Consider the following 15,858-nt stretch of genomic DNA (forward strand, 5'->3'; position numbering starts at 1 on the left):
TGGCGGGCCGCGCCGCCGAGGGCGCCTGCCATAAAGTCTCCGCCGCAGACAGCTCTTCTCGCTCACCCAACACGCTTCTCCGCCGTCCACTCGAAACTATCCAGACCCGCTACATACTACCCAAGCTACTCTTCTACTCTACAGCAATGTCTGCCAACGTCCTCGCCCAACGCGACGCCAACCAGCAGCTCGGCCAGTCGGTCGACGACGGCAAGCCCAAGTCGCTCGAGTACCACCGCCAGATGCTCGAGTCGCGCCTCAAGAGCGGCCAGTAAGTTACCGATCCCCGCTATCAACGAGACTGATCCGACGAGACTAAAGGTTCGACCCTCCGCCCAGGATTGATGAGCAGAAGTACGTCTCGCCGTCCGACGGCATCCAGTCGCCCGCCACCCAGAAGCTGGCGGCCTTCAAGAACAAGCACGGCCTCCAGAAGTAAGCTGCTTCCCACTCTTCTGCTTGCCATTGGCGTAGTCATGCTAACGCCATCACTCAGGTCCAAGCCTAAGACCCTCTTCGGCAAGATGAGCGCCCGCAACATGGAGAACGCCGCCAACGGCGGTGCCATGTTCGCCGATATCCCTCAGAAGAAGATCCAGACCGCCAGCACCCAGTCGTCGTAAACCCTTACTGCGGTACCGTGCGACCAGCACTTCACGATGACATTTCCTGACGCTCGCAACCGCTGCTTTAGCTGCAGAGCGTCGCTGTACTACTATACTATTGGGTCTGGGTTTGGTTGGATGGTCACTGGTTATTTTACGGCGCTATGATACCCGGACACGGCATTCTGGGATGGGGTCGTCCATCGATCACTACGGTTTCTTATGTCGGCATTGGCGTATTGAATTTTCTACTTCTTTCCCGTCATATCCAGGTCTAGGGAATGGCCGACGGGTAGTCCAGAGTCAGAGTTACGAAATTGACAAGTCTTGCTCTCTTCACAATGAATGATTGCTGCGTGCCGGAGATTCGCCGCTGTGGTGTCCAGCTTCCCCGCGTCGCATGCGTCCGTCCACGCGCCCCACTCTCCACCGACCGCCATGCCGCCTTCATGGACCTTCACGATAGCGACCAGCAAGCTCTCCAACAAGAGATAGCTGATCTCGAGCGTCGCCTCAAGCATGCGAAAAGCCAATTGCAACCCCCGCCGTCACCCAGCGACTCTGTCTCTACGGCCTCGCGCGCGCTAACGCCGCCGCCACCCAGTCCACCCAGTGATGCCGGCATGTTTCCCACACCCATTCCACCCAGAATAAACTGACGTGTTGCTGTAGCGCTTCACACGCTCCTTCTGCTCGCCGATTCGGCATTGCCGCTAGGCTCGTTTGCCTTCAGCAGCGGGCTGGAGTCGTACCTAGCCCACCATCGGCTTCCAAGCGCGTCGGCCTCGCAAGTGCCAGCCTTCCACCACTTCCTGCGCCTCTCCCTCCACACCCTCGCCAGCACTGCCCTGCCTTACGTGCTAGCCGGCTACCGCACCCCGCACCTCATTGAGACGCTCGACAACGACCTCGACGCCAGCACGCCGTGCACCGTCGCCCGCCGCGCCAGCATCGCCCAGGGTCGCGCCCTGCTCGCCGTATGGGATCGCAGCTTCAAGAAGGCCTATCAACAAGCACCAACATCAACCAGCATCGACGACGATGGCGGCGACGTTTCCGATGCCGTGGCCGCCCTCACTCGCTTCCAAACCGCGCTCCGCGCCGCAACGAGCGCCACGCCGCTCCCGCCAAACGCCCATCTCGCGCCGCTCTGGGGCTTGCTGACGCGTGTGCTCGGGGTCGATCTACACGATGCGGCGTACTTGTTCCTCTTCTCGCATGCCCGGACGGTGACGTCGGCGGCAGTGCGGGCGAGCGTGCTGGGACCGTACCAAGCGCAGGCGGTACTGGCGGATGCGGGGCTTCGCGAGAGGGTGAGTGGGTTGGTGAAGACGTTTTGGGATACCGAGGTTGAGGATGCGGGGCAGAGTGTGCCGGTCATGGACCTGTGGGTGGGCAGGCATGAGAAACTGTACAGTCGCATTTTCAACTCGTAGTGCGCACTGAAAGTTGTTAGGTGTGATCATTGGCGGCTCAGGACTTCAATTGAGCCCTAAAAAAAAGAAAAAACCAAGAGCTGAGTTCTCTTCTGCTACTACGAGTAAGTGACGAGCTATCCTTCAAACTTCTGTTGCTGGTCGTGAATTTGTTTTTTTTGGCTCGTGTAACACCAACCACCTATCTTTCCCCGGTAATCACCGAGTCAATGAAATCGCATTCCATTTACCCGAGCTAAAGGAGGCCAAGACGCTTGCCGATAACCCTTATATTCTGTCGCCTGATCCGAAGACGAGCTGGTCAATGACTCTGTTTCCAAACGCACTGGGCGGCTACACGGCGGCATTGAACGGATTAATATCAGCATGTCGCGAATCGCCGCTGCATGCGCTGGCAACAATTGGCTCAGAAGGTAGCCGAATCCAATCCCGGTGTATGCTGCTTACAATGCATACGAAGCCTTTCGTCCTGCACGCTGACGAGCGTCAAGGGCAAAGATCGACAGTCTCCACACTTCGCGAGCCAGCCCTCACGGCCTAAGAGGGATATCGCACAGCCTTACTACTAGGAAGCAATCCTCCCGCAGATGCGCCGCCCAATGATGCATATTGCCCTGCCCACTTTTCTGATAAAACCGCTTCAGGGTAGAAAAGAGTCGCAATTGGTGCTTACAAGCTCTCGGCGAGACGATGGTGCAGCTTAGCTGCTTGTCGCCCAGGATCGCTGGCCCCCAACCCTTTCTTTTGCCGGCAGCGAAGCTCTGAGACGCGTATTCGTTGTCCAGAACACGGTATTTAAATGCCGGCAGTCCAAGAGATCAACGGCAGTCAATATTCTTTCTGCTTCGTTGTACAGGATCGGTTCAATCCATCATGACGGCCAAGGAACAGGTTTGGACCATTGCTCTGCTCCTGAGAGCTTATTGGGCCCATGTGTTAGTTGCTCTAGTCGTTGTTCGCCTGCTCTGCAACAAATTCAGGCCTGGCCTGAGAGGCATTCCCGGCCCAACCATTGCCGCATACACGGGGCTCTGGCGTTTCTTCGATGTCGCCAAGGGGCAGGCACACTGGACACACATCAGGCTACACCGGAAGTACGGGCCGCTTGTGAGGATTGGGCCAAACCATGTTTCAGTGGGGGACCCCAGCGAGATTGCGAACATCTACGGCTTGAACAAGGGCTATACGAAGGTATGCAACCTTGATACGCCTCCCGGCAAATGCTAACAGCTCGTAGTCTGCATTCTATCCAATCCAGAGCATTAGCTGGCACAAGAAACCGCAGATGAACATCTTCTCAACGAGAGACGAGAAGTACCATCATGAGCAGAAGCGTCCCATCGCCGCTGCCTACAGTTTGACCTCGCTGCTGGCCAAGGAAGATGCCATCGACTCATGCTCTAAATTGTTCATGGAGAAGCTCAGGTCCTTTGTTGATGAGAATAAGCCCGTCGACCTTGGGCAGTGGTTGCAGTACTACGCGTTCGATGTCATCGGCGAGCTCAGCTTCGCAAAGAAACTAGGCTTCCTGCAGGTAGGCGCAGACGTCGACAAAATGATGGCAACTATCGCCGATATTCTCGTAAGCAGCAATCTTTCCCACGAAGCCGAATTGACTCAGCAGCTCACCGTTGACCAGGTTTACGCCTCGCTCTGCGGCCAACTCCCCGAATGGCACCCCTTCCTCCTCGGCAACCCGCTCTTCCCCTTCCTCATCCCCTCGATGGAGTCGTGGAACTCGGTCCTGACGTTCACGCTCAAAGCCGTCAACTCGGTTCTCTCGACGTCGGTTGCCTCCGAGTCGACCGAGTCTCTCAAGCGCGACGGCGACCTGTCGGAAGAAGCGCTGTCTGCGCTCGACGCGCGGGGAGACATGCTGTCGCGGTGGTCGGCGCTGCGGCTAGCGGCGCCGCCGCGCATGACGACACGCGACATCGTGGTGCACCTGTCGACCAACGTCTTCGCGGGCAGCGACACGACGGCCATCGCCCTGCGCGCAATCATCTACTTCCTGCTCAAGAACCCGCAGACGATGCGCACCCTCGTCGCCGAGATCGACGCCGCCGACGAGGCCGGCCTGCTGAGCGAGCTCGTGAGCTACCGCGAGGCCACGACGCACCTGCCCTACCTCGATGCCGTCGTCAAGGAGGCCATGCGCCTCCACCCCAGCGTCGGCCTCCTGATGGAGCGCGTCGTCCCGCCCGCCGGCGCCGAGATCTGCGGCCGCTGGATCCCCGGCGGCACCATTGTCGGCATCAACGCGTGGGTAACGCAGCACGACGAGCGCGTCTTCGAGGATGCCGAGCGGTTTTGGCCCGAGCGGTGGTTGAAGGCGAGCGAGGCCGAGAGGAGGCGCATGGACGCGAGCTTCCTGGCCTTCGGCGGAGGCAGCAGAACATGCCTGGGAAAGCACATTTCGATGATGGAAATGATGAAGGTGATACCCCAGCTTCTCCGTGAATTCGAAGTGCAGTTGGAGGGCGGCGAAGGGCGGGAATGGAAGGTCAAAAACAGGTGGTTTGTGCAGCAGGAAGGCTTGATTTGTGCATTGACGAAAAGGGAGAGGAAGGGAGAGAAGGCTTAGTTCAGTCTTCTCCACCAACGACACTGCATCGCACCATGTCTTGGCCGCCAACAACTTCACGCTCGGGTTTGACGCACGTAGGGTGACGAAGGGGAGTTGTGCGCTGGGGATTGGTTTCCTGGAAGATGGTTGCGGTTGTTTTGGAACATGGCCGGAGACGAAGGGCTTGCGACAGCTAAGTAGCTAGTAGAGATTCAAATTCAAAGACGGTGTCGATTTTACAACTTGTGCGATGCCGCAGCACCTACCATTGTAAAGTGGAATTTGCGTCTTTGTGGTAACTATTGCGTGATTCGCGCAGCGTGCCGACCGTCGATCATCCGTCATGAAAGCCTTGCAGTCCTTCATCGAGCAGCGTGTAAGCCGACATACATCGAGCATGACTTGGCGGGCGGTAGAAACTCTGGTAAGAATAGACAGGGCTCAATGCGAAGGCGAGGTGGCTTTAGAGTTGGAGCGTGGCGCGTGTCGGTGGCGTTCGGGCAGATCGTAGGAATGGCAGGGTTCTGCTTCCAGCCAATCAGCGTCCTCGATTTTGAGCATCTCAAACTACTCGAAGAAGACAGTCTGCCAACCTCGCAGCATATTGTGTCCTCCCTGAGCCCGCAACTGACAATCTCTAGGTTCTCTCATGTCGGTGGATTCTCAGGCGGCTTGGAGGGCGGATTACCGTCACGAGTCACGGATTTGGGCGTGCTCGTGTTACACGGCAGTATATAGCTTTAATCGGTATTGCCAGCCCTCTTCTCTTATCGTGAGGGCCTTCCGGTGTTGAGAATTTGACCAGAGCTTCCGATGTGCTGCCGGGTGGGAGCCTGATGCCTCAGGCTATGTACGGGCTTGCATGGCAGCATCCACAGCGAAGTGTTCTCAGCGGACCCGCGCTCGCTCTCTGCTGGCCGATGGAAAGGCAGGTTTAAGGGTCGTCGGAAATAGATGGGGCAAGCTCACCAGTGCGTTGTTTCGGGCCGGGTCAGAGATGCGTAGGCAGTCATCTGGGCTCGACCGGCCACAAGTCGCAACCCAGCCGTCCTCTCAATGCTCCAAGCGCCTTGTCCCCTTATTTCGTCCTCGCTGCATCTCTCGCTCGAAGTAGCAGCTTTGTGGTGTCGCGGTTGTCGCATCTCGACGGTGCTCACGGCTGGCTGGTAGACGCGAGGCAGGCTCGACCGGTGAGACGCGCCCAGAGCGGGCTGCTTGGATTCCAGATGATCAGGCACCTGCCTGGCACCTTTTCTGCCTTGAGCGGCACCGTAGACGCGTCGTGTGTGGTGGTGAGCGAGGTAGCTGCCGTCTCTGGCTGCGCCTTCCACCCCGGCGTAGCCCACGCCAACGCAGCTGCTGCGGAAGCTGCCAATGCTGCGGCATGCTAAGCTTAGATGCCTCATGCGATTAGCGACCTCTCTGGGGCTTGTTGACGATAGAATTCACATGCTCTCCCAGCCTACCTGGCCGCTCAGGCTCCCTCAGGCTCGCTCAGCTTCGCTCAGGCGCCCTCTTTCTCATCGAATATGGTCAAGACTGCCCTACCTCTTCCACACACGGTGCTAGTCTGCACAAACGAGGCGTAGTAGCGCTGGGGCCACCAGGGTCGCTTTAAAAATCTCGTCTGGTGTCTGCGATTCTGATCTTCTTTTCTTCTCTCTTCACCCAGCACAGTGAGCCCAGCCCCAGCCCAAGCACACGTGCCCAAGCTCCTTTCCAATCCGCCACCACCCCCACGCGCACACCACCCAGCGATAGTAAGAACACTTACTAACTTTTTTTTTCTTCAACAGGTCACTATGGGTTGCAACTGCTCCCGCCCCCGCTCCTCCTCCGGCTCGTCGCCCTCCGAGCCGCCTCGTCCCGTCGCCGCATCGGCGGCCTCCTCCCCCCCTTCCTCCCTTCCGCGCGGGTTTACCCGCTACACGCCGGCCGAATACGAGGCCGAGCTCCCCAGCCGCCACCCCTTCACGTCGTCGCCGGCGCCGCAGGCGCCAGAGAGGTATATGGGTTTGGTGTGGTAGGTAAGTGGTCGCTCGTTTCTTTTCCTTTCTTCTTTCTTTTTTTCCCCTCTTGTTTTCCCCGTCTTGCTTTCCCTGGCGTTTGGGCGTTTCGGCGTGATTTGGTTTCCTAGGCATTGTTTCATTTGTATGGAGTTTGGCGTTTCGGCGTTATGACATTCATCTTTCCCTGTTCCATTTGGGCGTTCCGATACATCATACACTTTCGTTTTGTCTTTTCTTCTACACATTCACTGCACTATATCCCTCGTTCTGTTTTGCGTTTGCACTTTCACTCTATATAGCTCTCGTTTCCCATTCCTTGCACTCTCACACTATGTAGCTCTCGTTTCCTATTCCTTGCACTTTCACTATATATAGCTTTCGTTTTCCTTCCTTGCACTTTCACTATACTTAGATACCCTCTTTCCTTTGGCGTTCTTTCATCATAGCTAGATACCCTAATTCCTTTGGGCGTTCCGTACCAAATTCCCCTGCACTTTCACTTTCACTTGTATATAGAACAGAAAAACACAAAAACACATAGAAAGAAGGAGAAAAATACAAAAAAAAAAGATTAAAGAATTACAGAAAATAGTTGGAGAGAGTGAGAGGTTGAGGTCTTCTGGGCAAACAGAGCTCTGGGCTATACTCTAAGGTGGTTGGGCGGTTTGGTGGTTTGGGAGTATATAGTACTGGATAGATAATGGTGCTCGGCTCTGGTATCCTTGTGGCATGGGTCTGGCTGCCTTGTCTTTCCACTGACTTCTTATGCATCTGGTGATACGTGATATATGATGATGTTGCTGATTCTGAGGTCCACTCTACGTGCACGATGCATTGCTAGTACTTTAGATATGCCACGCCTGCCTGAGCCCACAAAGATCACATTTGCTGACCAAGTCCTTTGCTGTATGCTATCTTGCCTTTTGATTGACTGTTGCGGTTGGGAGTGGAGCTGTTGATCGGCAGAGATTGAGATTATCGTGATAGACTTGGCATGGTGTTGAAACTGTCGGCCTTTACGGCGGCCGTCGACAAAGTGTTCACAGTCAACAATAGATAGATACGAGCAGTGACCGCCCGCTCCTAAGCATAGATGTGCAGTACTAGCATAGATAATAGACAATCTTTCATGCTATGTGTTACATGAGTGCTGCATATCCTCCATACCTTTTTACGATCACGAGATCAATTCTGGACCAATGTTGATTTGACCAAAAGATAGTGCGTGATAACGGCATATCTATGAGCAGCCTCTTGTACCAATGACATCCCGCTGCGCAAATGGCTCAATTCGAGCCCAGCTTGCAGATTTAGTGCGATTGGAGCTGAAGGCAACCACGTTGCATGCCTCCGTCCCATTTGCCTGGCATTCCCCTGCAACTCAAATATCGTAGTAGTGAAGATGGAGGTACTTATCCGTTTTCAAACTACCGCTTGCCCCTGCGCCGTATATCTACAGTATCATTACAATCTCGGGAGGGTATTCTTTTTTATTTGTCCCACGCGGTCCTGCCCATGGGCATATCCGTACCCGCCTTCCTCACTGGCTCCGCGTTGATAATCTCAAGTAGTTCCTCAGGCTGCTCGGGTGCGTCCTTCCTCCGACCGAAGCCCTTCCAAGCCTCATTCACCAGTTCCTTCTCCTTCTGTGCCTGCTCATCCATAGCCTTGCCGACATCCAGCTTCTCAAAGTCAAAAATATTGGCTTTCATACCGACACCGTGGTACTGGTGCTTTTGAAGGAAAGCTAGCCACAGCTTGACAGTCTCTGGGTCTCCATCCTGGATCTGGATCAGGCGGCGCAGGGTGATGCGCTCAAAGTTCTCCTGCGACTTCTTGAAGACGAAGTTGGCGCGCGGCACGGTCCAGCGCTCGATCTTGCGGGGCAACGGGATGGGGCCCTTGGCGGGCAGGCCGAGGTAGTAGGCAGCGCGCATGGCGAAGTCGGCGAAGAACTCCATGTTGCGCACGCTGAAGGTACGAAGCTGCAGGTCGCAGACGGGAATGCCGTATTGTGCGGGGCGGCGAAGCGGCCGCTTGAAGATGGCTTCAACGTTACGCGGCTGGCGGAGCTCCTTTAGCGCCTCTTTTGTCGCGTCGGTCATGTCGCGGCTTGCGGTTTGTCAGATTGCGGTGCTGTTCGAGTAGCGATTCGGCGGTGCTTGTCTTACACTTCTTCGGTGGGAGGCATCGGGATGCCGCGCTTCCTGGATTGGATCAGCAAGGGACTGTGTGGCAGCATCACTAGATTCCTACTTTGCAGTCTCTTCCACATCGATGTTGGATAACCTGAAGGCCTCGAGCGTGGTGTTGTAGAGGCGCTGACACGGCACGGCCGTCGAAGGTGATATCTGGACGGCAGTTCAGCACTTCTGGAGCCGGAGCGGCCATGATGATGCGCCAATGCCGACCTTGACTCTCTTCAGGGCGCCGAAGGGCGACCTGACGTATGCGGGGGCAGCCATGGTGCGATGGGCGGGTTGGTGGATGCTCGCGAAGTCGTGCGAGCTTGGATCGCGGTGATCCGCACAATTTCCCTCTCACCGCCCGCCGCTGCTGGCACGAGAAAGTTGTTGCCGCGCACCTCCGTCCGCTTCCCGCACCGCAACGTCAGCCTCCCGGACCCTCTCCCCAGATCCAGTTCAAACTCCAACACCGACCCCAGGTCCGGCGCCCTCAGAGCACTTTAACTTCGCGCTCGGTCCCCTGAACAATCATCCGCTTGCCGCAAATTCGACCAGGACTGTCATCGACCGACACTCCTGCGATCAGTCCCCCACGTCCTAGCTCCGAGATAGCTCGCAAACGTCCCAGGCGTTGAGCTTCCCGCGGCACGCGCCAGCACGATTTTTTTGTTTCTAAGATAATAATAACCCACCATGTCATACGAAGCGCAACCCCCGCCCACTTCGAACGAGCCGGGCGCAGGCTACATCAACTCCTCGGTCATGGACTTCCTGTTAATCGAGCTGGTACCCATGGCCTACCGTATGGCTGCCGAGCTGGCTGCACGCGAGGAGGAATACGTGACGCCTGGTAATCCAACCGTCACGGCGGGTCGGAGAGCGTCAGCTGTCACAATTACGAATGGCGGTACACCCAAGAGCGGGACCACTCCAAGGATACCTGAGGGCGCCGCTGTGGGCAGCGCGGAGGAGGAAGACTACAAGGATGCCGTATTATATCGCTTAGAGACACTGGGCTATCGCGTGGGTCTGGGCATAACTGAACGGTATGTCTGTTTTGCTGCTCGATTGGGTCAAGCTCGGGGGCATGAAGTCCGTACAAGGGACCGTGCAATTGAAGATGAAGCGCAAGGATGCTTTGCTGCGTTGATCTTGGGCAATCCCCTCACCATCCATCTGCTCTTGCACATGCGCCGCCTCTCCTCATACTCAATCAAGCTCTCCACCACGCAATCACGAACTAACATTTCCACAGCTTCTCTCGCGACAAACCGCGCTTCAGCGAAACCCTCGATGTCATCAAATTTCTGTGCAAAGACCTTTGGACCCTTGTCTTCCGCAAGCAAATCGATAATTTGAAGACCAATCATCGCGGCATTTACGTCCTCACCGACCAACACTTCAAGCCCCTCACCAAGATGAGCCTGGAAAGGGGAATCGGCGACAACATTGTGACTGCAAAAGCCCAACCGGTAAGCTCCAATTCCAACTCCTCAATCGCTACTGTCCCGTTCGAGAAGACGGTGGAAAGGTAGTCAAAGATCCCAAAACGGGCAGCGCGCTAACGAAAGCAGTTCCTCTACTTCCCCGCTGGTCTCATCCGCGGCGCACTTGCCAGCATGGGAATCCTCGCGACTGTCACGGCGGAATCGACAGGCCTTCCTGGCGCAACATTCCAAATCCGCACTCAAGGCGCCAAGTCATAGTCGCTGATCGCCTTCTTCCTCGAACAATGGCACCGCCCCTTTCGGAGACGACGCTGCAACAGGATAGGGAACTGGATCGGTGTCGAAAGCGGTCTCTGGTATGGACAGGCAACCACAGCAGCAGCAGCTACGGAGAACTACTACTTGTAACAGCTCGGGGAGGGAGTGATGTCACCTCGGCCCGCGCCGAATAATCCGCTCGTCCGAAAAGGCCGCGATCCCTCCAAGCTCGGTTCACTTAGTATTGCAACAGGGCATAATTGCAACGTGGGGAATTGTTTGGAGCGTTCGTAGAGACGTAAATGTGCGATAGTCTCAACAACGAAAGCGTCCTGGACAAAAGCTTCAACTGCCCCCGACCGTGTTGCAATACTAAGCGAACCGACCCTTTCTTTCTCCCGCTCCCCCCGGACCAGGCACCACCAATCCAACCACCAAACGATGATGAAATGCAATGATCGAGACGGGAAAGGTCTTAGCCGACGGCGCGTATGCGTATCTCAGCCGCTGCTCTCACGTGGAGACAAGGGGCAGTCAGGTATCGTAGCGGCAGATGCGGGGGCTAACCGGGAGATATCGGAATGCGTGGGGAGCGATACAGCGAAAACACACAAAAACCGCAAGTGGAGCAAATTTAAACCCGCCGTGCAGGCATTGTATTGGGCGAGTGGCTCTCAGGCCACACTCGGGCGCGCTGACCGGAGCCTTTGCGGCCGCATACCCGTCCTCTATATAAAGGATGGAGGGAGCTCCTGGAGTTGAGTCCTGGAACCGTGACTTTTCCCTTCATAGCGTCGGCGTTTCTCCCTCCCCACACTTTTTCCCTCGGATTTAACGGGCATGTCTTCTTCACACTCATCTTCTGTTTAATGCGTTGGCATTTTACTACTAAACATACCCTCCACGGCGAACATAGAGTAGAAGAATCACCACCAGTATTGCCCTTTATGAAGGCGGCGTGCCTTACAATCAATTCCATTCCATGTTCATAATAGCCATGCTGCGCCTAACGTGCTAATCATCTCTCAGGATATTGGTTTTCTTTTATAGATGCCCCTTGTATCGCACCCTTGCATGGTCTTCGCTTCACTGTCATACCGAATTTCGTTTGAGAAGGTTGTGTCAAATCACAACCTATCTGCCCGGAAAATCAGCTCCCATACATTAGCCATTCTAGGGTTCTGCAAAAGGGAAATTCGTTCCAAGTCGACGCATTGCCGCTTCCATCTCTTCAGAGGAAAACAGTAAGGGGTCGCAAGAGGGGTTGCCACTCACTTGGGAGGAGGGTTGACGACAAACTCGACGCCCTTGTCGATGTTGGTCTTGAGACCCTTGTACGCGACCTCGAGCAGCTTCTTCTCGTAGTCATTGGCCTTGCTAACCACATCGATGATCCTCTTGGCACCATCGGGCTAAAACCGGAAAGTCAGTATCATCTTCGAAAGAAAGTACCTGTTGGTCCACTTACGCCGAGCTCGACCGGGGCAGCGAAGAATTCGGTGCCGGTCACCTTGGCAATGGCATCACCGCCCTCGACACCGGGGAGGTAGACGAAAGTGGGCTCAATGATCCCGCTCTGACCCTTGACGGCCTGGAGGATCTTCTCGGCGAAACTGGAGCGGGGTCAACAAGGAACGCGACAGAAGGATTGGGCGACAGCTTACCGGAAGCCGGCAAAAGCCATGGAAAGAGTGGCAGATCCGGCACCATCCTTGGCCTTCACAACCTCGTCACCGCCGAACTGGACACCTGCGCATCATATCAGCTGATGGTCGAGCGTGATTACGTAAATGACTTACGGTTGACGAGAGCATCGAGCTTATCAGCAGGAATGTTAACGCTGGGCTGGGCCTGGGTGAAGAGCGGGACGATGGTCTCGCCAGAGTGGCCACCGACAACGGGAATGGCCAGGTTCTGGGGGTTCTTCTCGCCGATAATGTCGGCAACGAAGGTCTGGGCACGGACGACATCGAGGGTGGTGACGCCGAAGAGCTTCTTGGGGTTGAACTTGCCCGCGCGCTTCAGCACCTCGGCGGCAATGGGCACGGTGGAGTTGACGGGGTTGGAGATGACAAGGATGAAGGCATCAGGGGCGTTCTCTGCGACGCCCTGGATGAGATCGCGCACGATACCGGCGTTGATCTTGAAGAGGTCGTCACGGGTCATGCCAGGCTTGCCTAAAGCAGAGTCAGTCTCATGTTGGCCCCACAGTGCTTTCTCCGCGACTCCTTACGGGGAATTCCAGCCGGAATGACGACGATATCGGCACCCGTGAAGGCCTTCTTCATGCCATCGTCCTTGGGCAGGTAGCCGGTGGTTTTCTAGCTCACAGCATAAGCACTCTGTATGTGTGTGTGGGGGCTGGGTTGCGGACGTACGGCAGGCGAAGAGATGTGGGACAAGTCAGTAGCGACGCCAGGCGTGTTGACGACATCGTAGAGAGCGAGCTCGTCAATGAGCGGCGAAGCCTTCAGAAGAAGCGACAGAGGCTGCGCGGAGCAAGGTCAGCGACGCGAAATGCATCAAAGGATGGGTGCACTCACCTGGCCAATACCGCCAGAGGCACCAGCGACGACTGTGACGGTCAGCTTGCAAGCTCTGCGCGGGTCGCACGGAAGCTCTGGGGAGCCCCACCTGCTTTCACCATTTTGCCGGATGTAAGGGTGCGCGGAGAGCTTGATCGTAGGGCAGATTAGCTTCGAGGTGAGTGAAGACGGCGCGCAGACGAAGACGCACTTTCTGTGGAGGGTCGAGAGGGGTAGATGCTTGGGGCAGGAGCTGTGGAGGAACTGGAGTCGGAGAGTAGATCCCGAGCGACTTTGTCTGTTGAGACGAGACGGGTGGAGGGGTTAACGAAGCACGGACGGCGGGGGGACGCGAGGCGGAGAGGGACCCCTGGTCGCGACAGCAGCCAACCAACGGGATGCACGAGATTGGCAAGACGGGGAAGTCGGGCAACACCAACCTGGGTAGCTTGGAACTCTGTCAGCCGCGCTGAATCCTTGTGGACAATCCGTACTGGCGGGGCTTGCTCGTGCTATATACCCACCCTCCCCTCTCACACGCACGTCATCGAGGGCTCGTCCAGGCCCGCGAATGCCTCGGCGAAGCTCGCTGGCCTGCCACTCTTCGGAATGATTCGGGCACCTGTGCCGGCAATGTGTCTCTGCATGGAATTCACGGGCGGGCACGCTGAGCAGAAAGCAATCTTGACCGCCTTACAGAGATGGAAACGCCTGCTCCCCTTCTACGCCGACCTGCCGGCTGGACTTCCCGATGCCCGTCCTCCCTGCCGAAAGCAAACCCGCCGTCAAAATCAGCCACCGTCCCTATGCTTTGCACATGCCCTGCGTACGGGGCTGCAAGCCAAGTAACCAATGCCGCCTGAATGCAAACCGAAAGGTCCAATCTCGCTCCTCGCGAATAGCAATCATTAGAAGGGCCGCAGACATACACAAACAGCTACGAAATATACGTGACATGAAGCCGAAGCACACACTACGCCACGTAGTCTTCCCTGTCTCCTTCCGCATCAGCGTCGCCCTCACCAGGGTCGTGCGCCCCATAGGTGTGACTTGGATCCCCTGCCCCAGTCGGGTCTGGGGCCCGTTGACCGCCGACAGAGTACATCTGCTGGAAGGGCAGTCAGAAGACGTCTGGACAAGGCATCATGGCCGATTTACCTGTTGCGGCATCTGGTAGCCCCCGTAGATGGACGGGTCAAACATCTGCTGTGTCGGTTGCCCATATGCCCCCGGGTCGTTCTGCACCGCCGGCGCAAACATGCCCTGCTGCTGAGCGCGGTAGTCGGGCTCCTGTATGTGTTGCGCCATGCCGTAGTCTGGCGGCGCCATGGGGTGCGGTGGCGGGTGCATGCCCGTCTGCTGCTGGACTGCGCCAGGCTGTGCCTGCGCGTTGGCCGAGGCTTGCGCTGCGCTGCTCTGCCCGCCGCTCCGCTTGTGCGACGATGCCTCCTCGCGCGGCACAATGTCGATCAGGAAGTCGAACATGTCCGACTTGGCCAGAGCCGACGCAATGTCCGAGCGCTGCAGCGTCCTGCGCTTATTTTCCTCCGCGTGTATCCAGGCGCGCATCGTCAGCTCCGTGATGAAGATGTCACAGCCCTTGGCGAACAGTATCGGGGCCTCGGCCGAAATCATCTTAACCTCGGGGTCTGCTTTCATGACCTTCTTTATCCGCGCTAGCGGCAGCTGGTGGAGCTTGTAGTCATGTTCGTCCGTCTCGAGCTTCGTCACTTGCTGCTGCCAGTACGTGTTGAGGATGTCGCGGTATTGGCCGGTGAGGCCTTGGTTGACCTGCAACCGGGTTAGAAGCACAGCTCGCACACGGGGGGAGGCGGGTTGGCCGTACGTTTGCCCATTGACCAGTGAAGACTTGCGGATCCGGAGCGTGTCCCTGCGCGGCTATCTGAACCAAAAATCAGCTAACGAGCTCGGCCAGAGCTGGTGGAAGCCCGGACAGGGCAAACGGAGGACGTACGCTGGCACTTGCACCTGTGAGGTCGCGCGTTAGCAAGAGAGTTGGGTGCGAGCCGGGCCGGTTGCCCAACGACTTGTGCAGGGTGGAAGCTGCGACTTACCATAGTGGCCGCCATTCGCAGGGTCGTAGAGCGGGTTGCCGTTCTGGCCGTCGTACCGGCGAGGCGCGGAGTTCTGGCGCAGCTTCTGCTGCTGGCCATGGCCTTGGAGATTTGTGGGATCCATGGCTAAGGCGGGTACGCGCGCGATGGCGGCAAGGCTCGTCGCATGCGCTTTGGGAAGGAGCGTCTGCGGGTCTCTGGGGACGCGGGTGCAGGGCAGGCGCGTCAGGCTCGAATTGATTCGCCGGAGAGAGTGGAGTTGCGCGGTGATGGAGAGGCGATGGGTGGGTGTTGCAGGCACGCGCGGAGCCGTCAGAGATGCGGTGACGCCAAAGTTGGCACAAAAGAAACGGAAGTGGGGAAGGCAAGCCGACGATCGGAGGCACCAAGGTTCGCGCGCTTGCTGGGCGGCAATGCGAGAGCTGCTTTGCGCGGTGTTGACGGCGTGCGGCTGGAGGTGTTTACTGTTGCTCTCTGGCGCACGCGTTGGCCGATGCTCAAGGCTCAAGCTCGTCCCTGGTGGAGCGGGCGGCCAGCGAATCGGGTGTGGCTTGGGCTGGGGGAGCTGTGACGCTGGCGAACCACGGGTGCGCTACGTGCGCGATCTCCTAGCTGCAACACTTGCTGCCCGCGGGGAAGCTGGTAGCTGGGAACTGGGAGCTGGGAGCTGGGAACAGGCTGGCATGCGCTGCGAGGGAGCGCTGGCGCGTCGGGGCTGGCTGTGGCTCCGGGCCTATCGGTACGCAGGTG

The 15,858-nt window shown here is 57.1% G+C and overlaps 7 protein-coding genes across 7 annotated transcripts; 4 read left to right on the plus strand and 3 right to left on the minus strand.

The window, feature by feature from the left end:
- Window positions 1–146: 146 nt before the first annotated feature.
- LTHEOB_336 (Spo12-like protein) lies at window positions 147–623 on the plus strand (the record flags this gene model as incomplete). The annotated part of the gene is made up of 3 exons (XM_035512274.1): window positions 147–271; window positions 322–435; window positions 497–623. 3 exons carry the CDS (start codon window positions 147–149, stop codon window positions 621–623), a joined length of 366 nt encoding a protein of 121 aa, XP_035372338.1.
- A 431-nt stretch (window positions 624–1,054) lies between these two features.
- On the plus strand, window positions 1,055–2,041 carry LTHEOB_337 (Urease accessory protein; the record flags this gene model as incomplete). The annotated part of the gene is made up of 2 exons (XM_035512285.1): window positions 1,055–1,217; window positions 1,278–2,041. The coding sequence occupies 2 exons, from the start codon at window positions 1,055–1,057 to the stop codon at window positions 2,039–2,041; spliced, it is 927 nt and encodes a 308-aa protein (XP_035372339.1).
- Window positions 2,042–2,914: 873 nt separating this feature from the next.
- On the plus strand, window positions 2,915–4,625 carry LTHEOB_338 (Cytochrome p450; the record flags this gene model as incomplete). The annotated part of the gene is made up of 3 exons (XM_035512296.1): window positions 2,915–3,232; window positions 3,279–3,623; window positions 3,681–4,625. The coding sequence occupies 3 exons, from the start codon at window positions 2,915–2,917 to the stop codon at window positions 4,623–4,625; spliced, it is 1,608 nt and encodes a 535-aa protein (XP_035372340.1).
- A 3,481-nt stretch (window positions 4,626–8,106) lies between these two features.
- LTHEOB_339 (Ribosomal protein s10p s20e) lies at window positions 8,107–9,081 on the minus strand (the record flags this gene model as incomplete). The annotated part of the gene is made up of 4 exons (XM_035512307.1): window positions 8,107–8,728; window positions 8,788–8,823; window positions 8,873–8,967; window positions 9,028–9,081. The coding sequence occupies 4 exons, from the start codon at window positions 9,079–9,081 to the stop codon at window positions 8,107–8,109; spliced, it is 807 nt and encodes a 268-aa protein (XP_035372341.1).
- Window positions 9,082–9,495: 414 nt separating this feature from the next.
- LTHEOB_340 (Bet3 family protein) lies at window positions 9,496–10,508 on the plus strand (the record flags this gene model as incomplete). Its single annotated transcript, XM_035512319.1, has 3 exons — window positions 9,496–9,848; window positions 10,058–10,274; window positions 10,377–10,508. 3 exons carry the CDS (start codon window positions 9,496–9,498, stop codon window positions 10,506–10,508), a joined length of 702 nt encoding a protein of 233 aa, XP_035372342.1.
- Window positions 10,509–11,779: 1,271 nt separating this feature from the next.
- LTHEOB_341 (Malate nad-dependent) lies at window positions 11,780–13,155 on the minus strand (the record flags this gene model as incomplete). Its single annotated transcript, XM_035512330.1, has 8 exons — window positions 11,780–11,920; window positions 11,977–12,121; window positions 12,173–12,257; window positions 12,308–12,685; window positions 12,742–12,829; window positions 12,887–12,997; window positions 13,052–13,083; window positions 13,143–13,155. 8 exons carry the CDS (start codon window positions 13,153–13,155, stop codon window positions 11,780–11,782), a joined length of 993 nt encoding a protein of 330 aa, XP_035372343.1.
- Window positions 13,156–14,006: 851 nt separating this feature from the next.
- LTHEOB_342 (CCAAT-binding factor complex subunit protein) lies at window positions 14,007–15,232 on the minus strand (the record flags this gene model as incomplete). Its single annotated transcript, XM_035512341.1, has 5 exons — window positions 14,007–14,141; window positions 14,192–14,824; window positions 14,880–14,936; window positions 15,009–15,022; window positions 15,109–15,232. 5 exons carry the CDS (start codon window positions 15,230–15,232, stop codon window positions 14,007–14,009), a joined length of 963 nt encoding a protein of 320 aa, XP_035372344.1.
- Between the last annotated feature and the right edge of the window lie 626 nt (window positions 15,233–15,858).

The sequence above is a fragment of the Lasiodiplodia theobromae genome, assembly GCF_012971845.1.
Source record: "Lasiodiplodia theobromae strain AM2As chromosome Unknown scaffold_1, whole genome shotgun sequence".
NCBI lineage: Eukaryota > Fungi > Ascomycota > Dothideomycetes > Botryosphaeriales > Botryosphaeriaceae > Lasiodiplodia > Lasiodiplodia theobromae.